This window comes from Mchenga conophoros, linkage group LG15, assembly GCF_057382185.1.
Source record: "Mchenga conophoros isolate Kocher_MC1m ecotype Shallow Benthic linkage group LG15, M_conophoros_male_GT1.1, whole genome shotgun sequence".
In the NCBI taxonomy this organism is placed as follows: Eukaryota; Metazoa; Chordata; class Actinopteri; order Cichliformes; family Cichlidae; genus Mchenga; species Mchenga conophoros.
In genome coordinates, this window is record NC_140540.1 from 11,056,254 (window position 1) to 11,074,301 (window position 18,048).

Sequence of the window (18,048 nt, forward strand, 5' to 3'; positions counted from 1 at the left end):
TTTAGCTATTCGTGTTTCCATCTCTCTCTTTCAGATGCTGACAGACAAGATGCAATCAACTTGTTCCTCCAAGTTTACCAGCCATCAGAGTTTAAGCCACACCTTTGGGAGCTTCCCACAGACTTCTATCTGCATCATACAAGCACCATGGCCATCCCCCAAGACAGACGGAGGTAACAGATAACCCTAAATACACCAACCAAAAGATTACTGTGCTTGCTTTGCATGAACACAGACTTTATTTCTCTGTCTTCAATATTGAAGTTGTTCATTTAAATGTTGGTGGATTTTTATAGGATTGGGATTGCACACTTTTTGCACATCCAAGTGTGCAAAACGTCCAGCTTTTTCTTGAGCTGGACAAGATTTTCAAAAATTTGATCCTGAAAGTTTAATTATATGCAGCTATATGTTTCCTACTGGGTTGAGCTTTATGCTTTTATACCTGTGTCTATGTGCAAATTGGTATCTTATGCGTGGGTTCTGAAAGTACAGGAATGCTAAACTTAGGGAAGGAGATCCAGAGGAAACACAGGCAAATTAAGAACAAATTTTTAATGTTTCCACAGCATATGTGCAAAAATCAGTGCAAAGTGAGAAAAAACAACACAGAGTTTTGCAACTACACACTTTACTATTAGATTGTAGTTGCTTCAGACTTCAGACTTTGACTGTCAAAAAAGTGACCAATTGTATTTATTTATTTTTGTAGCTTTCACCTGTGAAGCTCTTACACAGTACTTTCTTATGAGAAATAACCTATAAGAGATGCAACCCAAACATTAAATGAGGTATGCTCAAAATTCAGAAATCCAAAACCCCTACAAAGAGGAAAATGTATATATGCTGTAAGATAATCCTAAGAGGGTGATCAGTTTGATATAAATACTCATTAACAGCACAGAGAAAGACATTGAAAGCTGTTTTATTGCTTATCCTATCAATGACTTGAAGAAACTGTGTGTGTGTGTGTGTGTGTGTGTGTGTGTGTGTGTGTGTGTGTGTGTACAAAATATCCATTAGATTTTAAATAGGTTGCCATTTTTTAATGCATATTTTGAGATGTGAGGATCTGGCTGCTCCACGACCATGCTCACTGATCTCATGGAGAACAGTCTTAACACAGTAATTACTCTCCTTGTAATTATCCTAGTGGTAATTTAACACTGGCACTGATGTCTGTAGTATCTGGATATGATATAATTTCTATTGTAAGATCAAATCTGATCTTTAAGATAGAATATAACAGTCGTTGCTGTCAGTTTGTCTCGAGGTAATGTTAGGTTATGCGTTTTATTGGGGAGTCTACGATCGCTTCGGTGAAATCTGAAATCCTTTTATGTGAGATATTGTTAAATATAATTGAATATATGATAAGACAGGGCTACATACTAAGAAAATATCAATAATCTTTTTTCCTTGTATTTCTGTTTATGTGGTTGATTGTTTATTTTGTGTCTTCTTAGAACCACCATGCAGTACATAAGCATGTCCGTATGACACATGTCTCTATCACCTGTTGTTTGTTCATGCAGGTGTTGTCTGTTCAAGCTGATGTCCTACAAATTTCACAATGTCAGTTTATCAATTGGTCTGTCCTAGTCATGATCCAGTAATGACTGCAATTCACTTCATGTTTTGACCCAGAGTGATTTTGTGCTTGTTATTTATGCGCGTAAGTGTGAGAGTGTATTCACTTTGGTTGCTTCATACTGTCTTCATGCTTACGTAAAAGCAGACCCAATTTTCTTTTTCAGGCCACGAATTTGTGTAGCCACAATGGGCCAAAGTAGCTCAGTCATTATTCCAAGAAATTAGCATGGCTGCAGCTAAATTCAATTCAGCTTCCACACTTTGCGCTTTTCCTCTCAAAGAGGAGTAAGAAGCAAATCGCACGCTAAACCAGATCATCATAAGAGCGTTCGCTCAAATTGCTCACATTGAATAAAAGTCTAGGTGGTCCAGACAGGCCAATTTTCCAAATGTAGGTTAAGTCCCAGAAGAGACTAATTCAGACTTTAGGTTGCGTTCACCTTCTCAAAAGTTTTAATATTTTAATGCTGTGTATTTTATTTGTTTGTAGCTATACACTCTGGTGGTCAGAGGGAGTCCTGTCCTACCTTCCTGTCCCCTATGATGAAGGTATTGTCAATGAATTTAATGGTTTTAATTGTAAGAAACAGAACTATTTATGAAACTGATTTGAACGACCAACCATCAATGGCTTTGTCTGTCATTGCTTACCATATTCCTTAGCCTAGCAGGAACTTTGTATTTGGTTGCAATTATTGTTGGTAAAAAATAAATGCAAAATAACTCTGCAGACCAATCTAGGGATTCAACAAACCTTATACTGATGTTGTAACTGACTTGTTTAAATATACACTATATTGCCAAATCATTGAGATCAGGTCTTCCAAACACTTTCATGGCCACAGGTAGGGCTGTTCGATACAACGATATATATCGGATGACGATATAAAAATGTCTATCGTTTCATTTTGTTTCGTGGTGTCGCAAAATAAACTGTTTACTGCAATATTTTTTTCATCGTTTTGATGGTCACTGTAGTCGCCATATTAATTTCTTAAAGTTCTCTCTTTCTCTTATATTTTATATAACCGCACTACGGACGGACAAGTGTCTGTATTTATGCGTTGTCGTTAGCAACTACGACGATAAAACCATTGCGTGTCCGCTTGTTTGTTTTCCACATAAACCTTTCACAATAAAGCTCAAGATCCTGTTGAGACTTTTCAAAATAAACTGAATCACACTATGCAGAGTATTTACGGATGAGAAGCAAAAAAGAGCCGTCAGGTGCTAAAAAATAAACCTTAGACTCAAACGTTAGAGCAGGCTTTTCCCCACAGCACGCTGTGTAATAAATACAAGGAAAACGGCGGCCGTTACAACTTATGTCTAAAAATATATTGTTTCACACATCAGTTAAAACACTCGACCCAGGTACACGACGCCCAGCTGGAAACGCTTCACGCAAGTCGAGCTGCCCGAGATTCACAGAATTTACAGAAAATGTTAAATTTTTGTGATTTATATCGTTATCGGGACGATAGATATCTTATATCAGGATATGAAATTTTGGTCATATCGCACAACCCTAGCCACAGGTGTAAAAATCAAGCACCTAGGCATGCATTCTGCTTCTACAAATGCTTGTGAAAGAATGGGTTGGTCTCATGAGCTTGTCGAATTCCAGTGGTAATATGATAATGTGTGCAGAAAGTCCCAAGTTCGTTGGGGTGATGAATCTTCTTTAATCTGATGGAGGAGTCTGGGTTTGGTGGTTGCCACAAGAACGTGATCTGCGTGACTCCCTTGTGCAAAGTTAAAATTTTGATGGAGGGGGGATTATGATGTGGGGTTGTGTTTTTTAGGAATTGGGCTCAGTCCCTTAGTTCCAGTGAAAGGAAACTCTTAATGCTTCAAACCAAGACATTTTGGAAAATTTGATGCTCTCAACTTTGTGAGAACAGTTTGGGGATGACCCCTTCCTGTTCAAAGATAGCTGTGTATCACAGTACAAAGCAAGGTCGATTAAAACACTGACTAGCAAGATAGGTGTTGAAGAACTCGAGGTGTCTCGCCTAAACCCAATAGAACACCTTTGGAATAAATTAGAGTGGAGAATCCGAGCCAAGCCTTCTAATCCAACACTAGTGTTAGACCCCACTAATGTGCTTCTGGAAGAATGGCAAAAAATTCCCATAAACACACTCCAAAACCTTGTGGAAGAAGGGTGGGCTGATGTCATATCATATTAAACCCTGTGGATTAAGAATAGGATGTTATTCAATTCACAGGCGTATGATGGCAAATGAGCAAATCCTTTTGGCGATATAGTGTATTTTTGTGTTGAAAGTGTGTGGGTGTAGCGGTTGTAATTGTTATAAATATTAATATTATTTCTGTTCCTGTTTGGATGCAGTTCCCTGTGAGGAAAATATGAATAAGGTCAAAGTGAAGAGAATGAACCAGTTGGACGAGAGTATTGACATTTACACGGAATTCTTCAAACCGTATGAACTTACCTCCTTTGATGACACGTTCTGCATTGCCATGACCAACTCTGCAAGGTGGATATACACATACAAAAGCAATGATTTTGGTAGTGAAACATGTCTCTGATAAACAGTGTGTTCTGAATTTATTAGCTGTTGTTGTTATGCAGGATGTCGACTAATAGCTATTTTCTGATCATAAAGGGAATTTATGCCCAAAACAGTGGGAGCGGATCCAAACCCGTTCACAGTGCGCAAGCCAGAGGAAACGGGAAAATCAGTGCTGGGGTGAGTGTAGTACTACCATGTACACATCAACCTTTGTGTTGTAGTTTTTTATTTATTACATGAAAAATAAATCAGCCCGATGTCACTGTGCCCTCATGCACACAGCTTTGTTTAACCACAAGCAATGTTACACTTTTCCCCTATTTTTTGGTTTCAAAAAACATTTATATGTTAATATATTTTCCAAATAAATATGTATGCACACAGGAAAAAATAGCAATTCCTCATGTGCTTTTCATTGTCCCTACATTAGCAAGACCCTTACATATGAAATGTTTATTTTTGATTTGCTGTAGAAATAGAAATTAGAATCTACATGTTTAAGCATGCAATTGAAGTCCATTTGTGTTCTGTGCTTCAGATAGCTTTCCCTGTACAAGCTAATCTACATCCCCAAAAGCTGCTCTGTGTACCTGTTGCCATTTTTCTGAGAATAAGAATTGTGTTTCATTACTCTTATCCTTCATATCTGCTTTTTCTTGCTTGCTTTGCAAGGTTCTCCTCCTAATATTGCGGTCAGGGATAACATTTGCAGAATCCTCTGTATACAGAGATCATGGGCTCAAACTCGTACAGCCTTTGGGAACCATGAAGTCTGTTTCAGTTACATGTTTAGTCACATTTCTGCTGGGAGATGTTGTGGAAGAACATGGTGCCATTTCTGATCTGATGACTCATTAGACATGATAAAAATAATCGGGATTCTGCTGCTTGACTAAACTGTAAAATGTACAATACATGAACGATAGTTGTATGTGTTTATACTGTACATACGTTGATCTGTGTGCATGCGTGTGGATCTTGGCAACAGCAAGAGCAGTAAAGAGGAGACGATTCTCCAGAGGAAGACTGCAGCTAGCGCACCTCCTCCCCCGAGTGAGGAGGCCATATCTAGCACATCAGAGGATGACTCCGAGGAGGACCGTGAGGATGAGGGGACTGTATCTCAACGATCCACACCGATCAAACTGCTAACGGAGTCTGGAGAGAGTAGTCGCACCCAGGAGGTATGAACACACAAACACTGTCCTAACAAGGCAGATTCAAATCCCCAAATATATTAAAGGAAGCTATCAGATTTGAATTTGTGGATCTTATTAAATAAATTAAAAATAATTTCACTTCTGAGTGTAATTGTTTAACGAGTTAATATCCTCTAATAATTCAAGGATATGTTATGTTGTCTAAAGACCTCCCAGCACTTCTCAGTTTATGCTGGGTTGCTAACTGCTTATATTTTAGGCCTCAAATGAATGTTGCGTTCCAGTATGAGTATGTCACCCTGGTTGTGTTCTCTCTCGCCCACCTCCCTTAAGTCTCCCAGAAGAAATTAGTTCTTTGTTTTGGTTTACGTCAGACGGAAGAGCAGACGTCACCTTAATCGGTGTCAGTGATAGAGCTGAGGCTCTAAATAGTGTTTGTTTCTTCTAACGCATTGAAGAAATGAATTGAGATAGTTGCACAGTTTCCTCTCTTGTATTATTGCTTACAAATCTACTGCTGCTACTACTCTGCTTGTCAAAGGAAACAAATCAATCCTGCATAATTCCATTTGTTTTTATTTTGGTTTTTCTGGTTCTGTGCACGTGTATTGTGATAGCGTGTAAACCTTTTTGATGTCCTTGATGGTCCCTTTGGGTGAGAATGTGGGGCATGTGCTTCGGGATTTTTGGCTGCTTTTAGAACATCAGGTGATGAGAGGTCACCAGCGGGTTTCCGGCTTGCCTTAATTTTTTGATGACTGATTCGGTTCTCTTTTTTGGTTTCTTGCCAAGGTAGATTTTATGGTCCAAATCAGCTTTGAAACTCCCTAACACTCACATTAAAAGCCTAAAATCACACTAGAGTTAAAAAAAATAAAATACGAGAGGCAGTGAGGAAGAATTTGTTTACCCAATGATTGCACTGAATTCTTTTGCCTGCAAGTAGTTGTGGCAACCGGCTAGTAACAAGAGGTTGAGTATGTTGCACTTTTGATTGTAAATGGATTTCATGGGTCACCTGGTGGGAGGCTACCTGTCTCCAAAAAGTCAGTCTGACTCAGTTTCAGTTCAGTTCTTTTTTATTTCAAACATATACATTCACCAACATTTCATAAAATCATTCCATACAGTTGTTTGAAAAGGAGTAGGCAGAAGTATATACTTATTTAGCCCTACCCCCTCAGGTTTACATCCTCATCATCTAAATTTGAACCACAAAAACGTATACAATACCTTCAACTTAGAACATAACATCTCAAAAAAATATTTTCACATGTTCAACTAAAACTATATTTAGATTTGCTAATTTGCAGAAGAAAATAAACATGAGTTTGACTGCTGTCTTGGGTTAATTGCATTTTCTTCATTCTTATACTTATTTAATATTTCTTTTTTGAGTTTTATTTTAAACTGGTTTATATCACTACTGACCTTTATTTCTTCTTTTAACTCATTCCAGAATTTAACTCCCGCTATTGAAATAGACATCCTTTTCAATGTTGTTCTTACTCTTTGTAATTTTAAATTCCACTTCCCTCTAAAATTATACCTCCCTTCTCTTTCTAAGAACCATTTACTTATTTTGATTGGGAGCATCCCTTTCCTTACCTTATATATTATTTGCACTGTTTTAAACTTCACCAGATCCTGGAATTTTATAGCTTGCGTCCTAATAAAGAGTGCATTTGTGTGAGCCCTATACCCCTCCTGATTTATTAGTCTAATGGCCCTTTTCTGCATTATGATTATAGTCTGAATATTACTTTTATATGTATTTCCCCAAACCTCTACACAATAACTCATGTATGGTAATAGCAAAGCACAATATAACATATACAATATTTTCCTATCCAGAAATTTTTTTACTTTCCCCAAGACAGCAATGCCCCGTGCTAACTTTCCCCTCACATAAGTGATGTGTGATTTCCAACAGGCCTTTTGATCAATGATCACACCAAGAAATTTTATGGCATTAACCCTTTCTAGATATATATTATATCGACACAAATTTCAATGTTAATGTTTTTCTTATAGTTTCCGAATAACATAAATTTTGTTGTTATTTAAATTTAAGGACAATTTGTTTCTATCAAACCACTTCTTTAATATCTTTAACTCCTCTGTGATCACCTCCAAAACCTGTTGAAATTCCGCACCTGAACAAAGTATATTGGTATCATCTGCAAAAATTACAAACTTTAGTATCTTCGATACTTTACAAATATCATTTATATACGTAATAAACATTTTCGGACCTAATACTGATCCTTGAGGTACTCCACATTCAATATCCATCAATTTAGATTTAAACTCATTTATTTGTACATATTGCTGTCGATTCATCACATAGCTGTTTATCCAATCCAGTACCACACCCCTGAACCCATATTTTTCCAGTTTGATTTTTAGAATTTCGTGGTCAACAGTATCAAATGCTTTTTTTTAGATCTAGAAAGACTCCAAGTGCGTACTTCTTGTTATCCATACATGCTGTTATTTCTTCCATTAAATCCATCAATGCCAAAACTGTTGATCTATTATTTCTAAACCCATACTGGCAATTTGCCAACAAATCATGTTTAGCCACAAAGCTATCAAATCTTTTTAGAAATAGTTTTTCCAGTATCTTAGAAAACTGGGAGAGTACTGACACTGGTCTATAATTTGTAAAACAATGCTTTTCACCTGATTTATAAATAGGAATAATTTTTGCAACTTTCATTTTTTGTGGAAAAACCCCTTCCTGGAAAGACAAATTAAAAATATATTGTAGTGGTTTTACAATACCATCAATTACTCTCTTTACCGTTACCATATCAATATCATGACAGTCAGTACTCGTTTTACTGCAATCACTCTCAGGCAAATTGGTAACAGTTTTAAAATGATTTGAATTTGTAAACACAAAGACAACACAATTGCAACTCGTCTGCTCAACGCATCTCTTTGCAATATGGAACTCGACTCAGCTGGTTGCCAACAGGTTGTGTTCTAGTTTTATTCCTATATCAAGCAACTGCATTATTATTTGTGGAGGCATTTCTCTTCTCTTTTCAAATCTATGAGAAGACGGTAGTTGTGGCTGTTTCAGTGACTGGTCCCCGTCAGTGAAAAAAAACATTTCAAAGTCGATGAAACTCCAAATTCAGTGCACACAGTCGCAATAGCTGTGGTCGTGCTGACGTCTCTAACCACTGTTCCTTAGTGTGACCACAGCATTGATGAATTTAAGGACATTAATCACTTGCAGATACAGTGGGGCAAAAAAGTATTTAGTCAGCCACCGATTGTGCAAGTTCCCCCACCTAAAATGATGACAGAGGTCAGTAATTTGCACCAGAGGTACACTTCAACTGTGAGAGACAGAATGTGAAAAAAAAATCCATGAATCCACATGGTAGGATTTGTAAAGAATTTATTCGTAAATCAGGGTGGAAAATAAGTATTTGGTCAATAACAAAAATACAACCCAATACTTTGTAACATAACCTTTGTTGGCAATAACAGAGGTCAAACGTTTACTATAGGTCTTTACCAGGTTTGCACACACAGTAGCTGGTATTTTGGCCCATTCCTCCATGCAGATCTTCTCGAGAGCAGTGATGTTTTGGGGCTGTCGCCGAGCAACACGGACTTTCAACTCCCGCCACAGATTTTCTATGGGGTTGAGGTCTGGAGACTGGCTAGACCACTCCAGGACTTTCAAATGCTTCTTACGGAGCCACTCCTTTGTTGCCCGGGCGGTGTGTTTTGGATCATTGTCATGTTGGAAGACCCAGCCTCGTTTCATCTTCAAAGTTCTCACTGATGGAAGGAGGTTTTGGCTCAAAATCTCACAATACATGGCCCCATTCATTCTGTCCTTAACACGGATCAGTCGTCCTGTCCCCTTGGCAGAAAAACAGCCCCATAGCATGATGTTTCCACCCCCATGCTTCACAGTAGGTATGGTGTTCTTGGGATGCAACTCAGTATTCTTCTTCCTCCAAACACGACGATTTGAGTTGATACCAAAAAGTTCTACTTTGGTTTCATCTGACCACATGACATTCTCCCAATCCTCTGCTGTATCATCCATGTGCTCTCTGGCAAACTTCAGACGGGCCTGGACATGCACTGGCTTCAGCAGCGGAACACGTCTGGCACTGCGGGATTTGATTCCCTGCCGTTGTAGTGTGTTACTGATGGTGACCTTTGTTACTTTGGTCCCAGCTCTCTGCAGGTCATTCACCAGGTCCCCCCGTGTGGTTCTGGGATCTTTGCTCACCGTTCTCATGATCATTTTGACCCCACGGGATGAGATCTTGCGTGGAGCCCCAGATCGAGGGAGATTATCAGTGGTCTTGTATGTCTTCCATTTTCTGATGATTGCTCCCACAGTTGATTTTTTCACACCAAGCTGCTTGCCTATTGTAGATTCACTCTTCCCAGTCTGGTGCAGGTCTACAATACTTTTCCTGGTGTCCTTCGAAAGCTCTTTGGTCTTGGCCATGGCGGAGTTTGGAGTCTGACTGTTTGAGGCTGTGGACAGGTGTCTTTTACACAGATGAGTTCAAACAGGTGCCATTCATACAGGTAACGAGTGGGGGACAGAAAAGCTTCTTACAGAAGACGTTACAGGTCTGTGAGAGCCAGAGATTTTCCTTGTTTGAGGTGACCAAATACTTATATTCCACCCTAATTTACGAATAAATTCTACCATCCTACCATGTGAATTCATGGATTTTTTTTTTTTCACATTCTGTCTCTCACAGTTGAAGTGTACCTCTGGTGCAAATTACTGACCTCTGTCATCATTTTAGGTGGGGGAACTTGCACAATCGGTGGCTGACTAAATACTTTTTTGCCCCACTGTAAGTACTGCGTCGTCCTACCATGTAGCAAGAGAATTTGAGAGTGAGTAGAGCTTGCAGTGGATATTCTTAGAGATGCATTCATCCATTCATTTTCTTAACCATGTATCCAACTAAGACTGATGGCAGCTACAGCCTCTCCTGGTTGACACTGGGCAAGATCCATGCATACCAAATTAGGCAGAGCTGTAGATTGCATGTAAGACCTTTTTAGGCCTAAAAGGAATATTTTCATTGAAAAAAATTCTCAATATGCGATTCTGATAAATGCTTTTGCTACTTTCTAAACAGACACATCACTGTATAGTTCATCAAATGCAGTAAAATCTGCGTATGTGTGTAGATATTAGTAACGAACCTTTGTCATGTCCTGTCTATATTGGTATCTGTTTCATGTCCCGGGGGGACTGGATGCACGTTTTGACCCAGATTCCCTATAAGCACAGTGAGACCAAGAAGCACATTAATGAGCACAGGTAGAGTAGGTCAGTGTGTCAACAGGACTGATGCACCAGATAACTACATCCTCTTAAAATGTCTCAGTTTCTAAGAAATTACCTTTGTCATGCATGAAGGAGCCCCCAGTGATGTGTAAACTGTTGGTTTCAGAGTTATTATATTGCCTTTGCTACCGAAGCTGCTCACAGTCATCATGACATGACATGAAAAAAAGACAAAACTAAAACAAACGCTGTTGTGACAGTGATGTACACTGTCTTGTTGGTATATATACATGTATGATTTGTATCACCTTCATGTTTCCAAACCGATATCATGAGCAGCAGCTTTTACAGCTGTGGCTCCAGCAAACATCAGCTGATACTAGAAATTAATTTAAAATAAATTATAACAACAGCTGATCAAGCTTGAACGTGCTGCTGTTGTTGTTTAGCGCAACATCCGCTGGTTTCCTGTTTCTGGCGCAAAGTGGGAGATAAACAAACAAGAGAGACGATCAGCTGATCATTGATCAGTTTCATGATTGAAGTAGCAACAGGAGAGGGAGGGAGGGAGGGAGAATGAGGGGAGAAGAGGCAGCTGACAGCGTAAAGACAGAATAACTCCAGCTTTGTGTCTTTTTTTCATTCTAGCTGAAGTACGGGACTAATCGCGTTCCTTTTCCCCTGAATACGGATGTATTGTAATTGGTCCAGCCCAGAGTTGATCATAACCAATTGGCTAATCCACCACCTTTTAGGTGCCATTTAGATTAGTTATTGATTTAGGAAATCTTCACATTATTCTCAGCCTGGGCTTACTCCTGTTTTATAATTCACTAAAGGTCTTGGCACCTTAGACTGCTCTTGTAGAAAGTCCCAGCTGTCCTTGAGGTCTCATCGGTAGACTCATTACATTTTTTCATGTAATTGTCCTATTTGTGCAGCACAAAGCTTTGAATCTACAACATTGTTCTAACAACAAAAAGAAAAAGCACCTTTGCTTGATTTATCTGGGCAGTGGCACCGAGAAGGAGAAATATCTTGAAGGCATTTGGTCTTCAGAGTTGAAAGCAGAGGCACTCCCTCTTTCTCCATCCATCTATTTCTCCTCCTGATTTATGATGTATTTTCCTTGGGTTTCCTGCCTGTCTTCTCGTGGCCATGAGCAATGAGCTGGTCATGAATATTTTGGGCCGGACAGCTTGCTCACGTGTTGGGCGCACGCAGTCACTCTCGTGCATCTCGTGTCGCTGCCTGCAAGCCTGTCCCCGAGAATGGATTGCCAGGGTGCCAGCACAACACACAACTGTTGAAATATTTAAACATCGGATCATTACTACGTTTACCATGTAATTACACATGCTCATTTGGTATTCCACCTCGATTTGAGCGTGCATGTGCTCAGTAGATTTGCTGTGTGTTGCTGTACAAGCAGATATGCGCCTGCACAACACCCTCGCCTGTGTGCTGCACGTAGGTGTGTATGGTGCGGTTAGTGTTTTGCGAATCCCCGTGTAGTCTTTGATCAGGGCTCTGTGTATTATTGTGATCTTGTGTGTGTTCACAGCTGCTGTTTTCCTGGACATGGTTCTGGTAACACCCTGCGTAATTCTCCCCTCCCTGCAGCTCAGATCAATACAGTTACTGGGAAAAATGAAAGCTTTATGTTGCACATATTACTGCAATGTCAGAAAAGTGAGAGAACGGACTGCGTTCATGCAAATCCTGTATATGCTGTTACATAACAGGTTTTTACCTTTTCTGTAGAGACTATAGGCAGAGTAAAATGTAACAAAACACCCCCACAAATCATATTTTGCCTAGAAAATGCTTTTTTATAGGACATTTTGAATAATCAGGAAGGTTATACAGATATATCTGCTAAATCTTGTTAAAATATTGACATGTTAATCTGGTCTAAAACTAGCAGATGTTGGATTGGAACTCAAATTTTGAGAACAAAGATGTTTTACAGGATATGTTTTGTGTTTTCCACTTTTTAATCATTTATTTATCAAGATTAAAACGTGTTGCACAATTCTGCAGCATCTACCATTTCAGCTGTTTCACCTTCCTTTTGATTCCTTTGGCAATTTTCAATTTCTTCAATAAAATAAATTAGCTCGAGCATTGCCTGTTAATGGAGGGTACTCTGTTACAATTTTATTGTTTTTATATTTACACAGCCCCACTTGATAGCAATGATAATCCTAATATGTGTTATATTGTAAAGAAAAGACTACAGACTACAATAAATTAATGATGAGTGTTTATAATTGTATTTTAAGGATTACAGTTCTCTCTAAATTAAAGTTTCTGTTGAGTTTTTTTTTAAATTAAGTGTCACATTTGAAATGCCCCGTTGCCTCACAGTTTAATTCTATTCCGATCAGTCAGCTTGAACCAGTTTGACCTTTTTATTATGATCTCCTGTTTATTATGATTATTATATCCCAACAGACACTGAACACTGTGTGACAGATCCCCAGGAGGGCATGTCCCTAAGCACGAAAGAACATGAAAGCACCTTACCAGACACCAACAATTAAATTACTTTTGAAGTTGCTAAGATTAACCTCCTTGCGCCATCCTAATTACTGAATCTGTTGGGGAGAAGCAGCTGAACCTGATGACCTTGTCTGTATGGTTTTATAGTTATAAGTCGACTAGCTTACTTTTTTTTTTTTTTTTTTTTTTTTGCGGTCATTTAAAAGCCATGATTAAACATTTATGAAAACTGTTTTTTAAATATTTTTTCTATCTTGTCCACATGCGTAAGTATGTTTTTGTGTCTCTCTTCACATTTTCAGGAGGTTTATCAGCAGCACATGGCAAAGGAGCCTTATGGACTCAATCTGGCTGAGTTTCCCTCTGAAGATGACCTACTCGTTTACCAAAGGTAAATCTGAGCTACTAATTACATACAAGGGATGAAAACTATAACAATATGTAATAACATATATTCAGTAGTCATCATATCACAGATACTGGCCCACAATTTCACTCACGCAATCTCAGCAATATTACTTTAAATTTAAAGATGGCCATCCATCCATCAAAGAATCTGTTGACATAACATTTAAGCAAACTGGGTAATCTTTATTTTTCCCACTCAAAGACCTTTTGCTATACAAAATAGCTTCGTTGCCTGAACTTAATCACCTCTTCCTTCTTTTGACTGCTTCCTTTAGCGGTTGCCACAGTGGATCATCTTCCTTTATCCTCACCCCATCTCTAGCATCCTCCTCTGTCACACCCTCTGTGTGTCCTCTTTTGCAACATCTGAGGTTTTCCTCTTTTTCTACCGCTTGGCAGCTCCATCTTCAACATCCTTTGTACACTATATCTGCTATCCCTCCTCTGCACATGTCTGACCATCTCAGCCTTTTCTCTCTAATTTTGTTACCAAACTGCTCAACCTGAACTGTCTCTCTGACGTACTCATATCTGATCTCGTCCATCCCGTCACTCCCAGTGAAAAACTTTACATCCTCATTGCCTGAACCTAACCTCGTAATGACAGTGAAAACAAAAAAACAACGCAAATGAAAATAAGACAAAGGCACCAGCACACATCCAAATACTCCCACTGCAGGTGCATCAAGGCGCTGAGTATTTGGAGCTGATGAGAATGCACTTTTTCACACTGAACAAGTGTGTCCTTTCGGACTGTAGTGTAGTGGTGTCGTCGAACTGGAAAGATTGCGTCAGGAATATTATTGTGAAGTGCCAGTCTTATAAACTGGACATGACAGGAATACAAGGAGAAAATTACATTACATTGTCACTTAGAGTTGAGGGGAACAGATTCAATTTTGGTGGTCAAAATATGTGACTTCCAAAGAAATTGTATATTTATAAGATAAATATTAGAAATAATATTTATAATAAAACTTTTGCACATAGCTAGTAAGCCAAAATTAATTGTCTTGCAGTTTCTCAAGAAAGAAATTGTGACCACATTTCAGATTTTTTTTTGGGAGGGGGTGAATTGATTTTTGTGGCACTAATGTTTACTGCCCACCTGTTAATTTCATTTAACCTCCCAGGACCTGGCGTCCACATGTGTGGACATCACATTTTGGGATGTCTAGACGAAAATAGTTAATTTTTCTCTACAAGGGCCTGATATCCACTTACGAGGACATTATACTGCCACTGTTAAAACCATACGTGGATCTCATTTGTCTCAGAAACAAAAATTAGGTTAAAAAAAATCTGGTAATTCTTTGTTTTTACATTCATCAGGTCCCAATCAACTCAAATGGCCAAGAAAAATTTAAAATGCATGCCGTGAAAGAGTTCAGGTCTTAGGAGGCTAATGTTTATATTAAAAGATTGAGCTGCAAATCTGGACTGCGTAATGAAATGAAAATGTTTCCATTAGTCCATTAATGCTTCAGTCACACTAAGAAAAACTGTGGTTGGAGATACAATTATTGCTATTTGGAGTCTCTTTGCCTCTGAAATGTTTTTTTTTCTTCAAAGTTTTGGTGCATCAAGACAGCAATAAAATGCCAATAAGACAGAGAGACTATTCTGTCATTCTGCTATCAGTTTGCAAGTGAAAGGGGTCATGTTTGCATCTGCAGTCTGCGAGTTACTGAATTCCTCAACAAATAGTGATGTAGTTGCTGTAGGATGGCGATTTAACTGTAAAAAGACTTAAGTGCTCGGCAGCCCTGCTTTCATTTAGGAATATAAGCAGTTGAGTCAGTTCCCACATTGCAAAGAGACTAGTAGTCAACATCAGCACATACTACCTCAGATGGGTTGTACCATGGTGATAATCTGTGTGTATATATTAAACAACAATTATTTGCAAATCTTTGATAATCTGAGAGCGACTGCAGTCAGTCAAGCTGGGCTGTGATTGTTTGGAGACAGATTGTGTCCCATTAGGGGACGTGTTTAATCATAAAATCATGATTCAAACCCTCAAACTTTAGTTACTGATACTACAATCAGTGCCCGATTGAAGGGTTTGGGGTCGTCACGTGGGTCATATGGCCTTCAAATAGTTTTTCTTTTTTAACTTCCTACCTTTTAGAAATGCATCTCAAACTTCTGTTCTTTTATAGCTCTATGCCACGGCTAGCAATTCTTGCTACCTTTCAGAATGACCATGATCCGCCATTGCTATAAAAATGAAAAAATGGTCAATTGAAGTGAACGGAGTCTTCCATTCAACAGCTCTGGTTGCAAGAAGGTTGCTGTCCTAATTTTATTCTAGTCATAAGATGACTAGGCACTGCTGGAATGTTAAAGTGAAAAGGTTTAGCTTCCTAATTTACTATTTTAGCGTCAACGACAGACATTCAGGTCAAATGTCAAAGTATTGGACAATCTGATATTTTCACCTGCGGATGCTGCTCAATAAAAGTAGTAAAATCTATGAAGTCTACTTTATCCTGAATGAGGCACTTAATATTATCAGTCAGAACAACGCAGTGTTCAAGACACAGGGGCAGAACAGGCAGCCACCCCCTCAGGGTGATATGGGTCATCCTGAAAACAAGCATCAACCAGGCGGGTTTATCACGCCTCTGACCTCACTATTCTTTCTCCACCTTTCCCTTCCTTCTCTTTTCTGCAAGTCCTTTCTATTTCATTTTGTACTTTCTCCCTGTTTGCTGCCAACACTGATTTAGGACACAGTGAATAGCCATCAGCAGGCTTTGAATCTGAACACAACTGTCTGTCTGTTCTTTGGAAGCTTACAGCACGTTTTATACAGAATGATCATTGGATGAAGCTTTGATAGCTTTTTCCCCCTCACACTGCTGTCCTAAATCCAAAGAGGATGACTGAAGTAGAACTGTAGATGGTGGATAGTTATTCTTTTAAGAGAATCTTTGCTGTTTATAGAGTAAGTGCACATTATAGTTTGGAAAAGACCATGTGACTGCAGACCTCAAACACACTTCAAGGCATTGCAAGAACTGCTGAAGACCATAAAATACCAATGGGCACCTGACACCTGACCTGGAACCCATTGGATAAAAAATGGAAGATTTTTGGAACATTGTGCAAAACCTCAATTTAAGATAAGACAAACTTCTTGAGTTTATGTGAGCTCACATCCAAGCTGTCATTAAAGCAATGGGGGCCATACATGCTATGTGTTTATTATATCAGAAGATATGTAACATGAGCTTTCATCCTCTCATGTACTGTGCTGTGCAATAGTTTTTAGCCACGCCTCACTATTTTATTTTATCTTTTTATCTGGCAATTAGATGGTCAGTTTGCTATCAGATTGAATGGAGTCAAGTTGGGAATTAAACACAATCTTGTTCTGATATAACAGTGTGGTAACTTTGCAAAATTTGCAACTGTTACAGTTTGCGTACATAGAAATTCAGATTGAACAGAAACTTGACCAATAACTGAAATTCTTATACAAATGTTAAAGTAAGATGGACGTTTAATTGCGAAATGATATAAGTGTTCAGCAACCTTACTTTCATATTGCAGTGTAATCAAAATACAACAGTTGGCAGCTCATTGAGTCTGCTGATTCAAAGAGGTGCCCTCATTCCTACACACTGACTCTGACTAATTGCAACATTTTGGCGACCTGTTTGCATTTATAAATGAGGCAGCAGTTGTTTATGAACCTTTCAAAATGTTTCTGAGTGATTGTTGGTCAAGTTGCAAGTTGGTCTTGCAATCAGTCGCAAAAGCAAAAAAATGAAATGCAATCACCGATTTTTTTCTAGTTGCAAAGAGGTTGAATGGTAAATGATTTTTATATAGCACTTTACACTGTATGCCTCATTCAGCCATTCATACAAGCACTTTTTTCAATGCTTTCTATTGAACATTCACAAACAACCAACCTTGCAATCAGTAGATGACCTCTGAGCTACAACCCATGGCATCCTATTTTTACTCTGTCACCAAGTAGATGAAACTACTTGCAGCACAAAAAAAACAATTTACTTGACTTGACTGCCAATCAGATTAACTTAATTTTCAGCACTTCTATCCGGTCGTTAAGTGATGACGTGACGAATCCTACTTCCGGGCCTAAAGTAGTCTGCGTTTAATATGGCTTTTGTGTTGTTAACATGTTTAATGTTATGTATTTTCTTCTATTTAATCTCAAAAAGCTCCTAAAACAGTCAGTGATCACTGTTGACCTCCCTCGGCTTTTATTACCGCTAATCATTTATTTAAGCTCAGTTTTTAAAACCTTAGGATGTAACTACAGCCCAGCCCATGCAGCAATGAATGACTAACCTCATATTGTGGATGGATTATCTCAGTTGTTCTCCTAGCTGAAGTTTGGTCCTTTTACAGCATCCTGCCATGCGATTACATTTGTTCCTGACCACCGAGAACACTCACGTTAACTTTTATCGAGTGGAAAAAAAGTTAGCTTGTTTATATTATGCTAACATAGCTGTGTCGTTAGCGGTCATGTAGCACATCATTATATACCAGCTAGCCAAACTTC

The 18,048-nt window shown here is 38.6% G+C and overlaps 1 protein-coding gene across 3 annotated transcripts in view; it reads left to right on the forward strand.

Moving 5' to 3' along the window:
* Positions 1-18,048, forward strand: part of fig4a (FIG4 phosphoinositide 5-phosphatase a) — a 56,310-nt gene that overhangs the window by 30,957 nt on the left and 7,305 nt on the right. For all 3 annotated transcript variants that reach the window (XM_085246370.1, XM_085246369.1, XM_085246368.1), the window contains 6 exons: positions 35-173; positions 2,084-2,142; positions 3,950-4,097; positions 4,227-4,310; positions 5,122-5,317; positions 13,397-13,485. In XM_085246370.1, the coding sequence (XP_085102496.1) occupies positions 35-173; positions 2,084-2,142; positions 3,950-4,097; positions 4,227-4,310; positions 5,122-5,317; positions 13,397-13,485 (715 nt within the window). The remainder of the gene's footprint in view (positions 1-34; positions 174-2,083; positions 2,143-3,949; positions 4,098-4,226; positions 4,311-5,121; positions 5,318-13,396; positions 13,486-18,048) is intronic.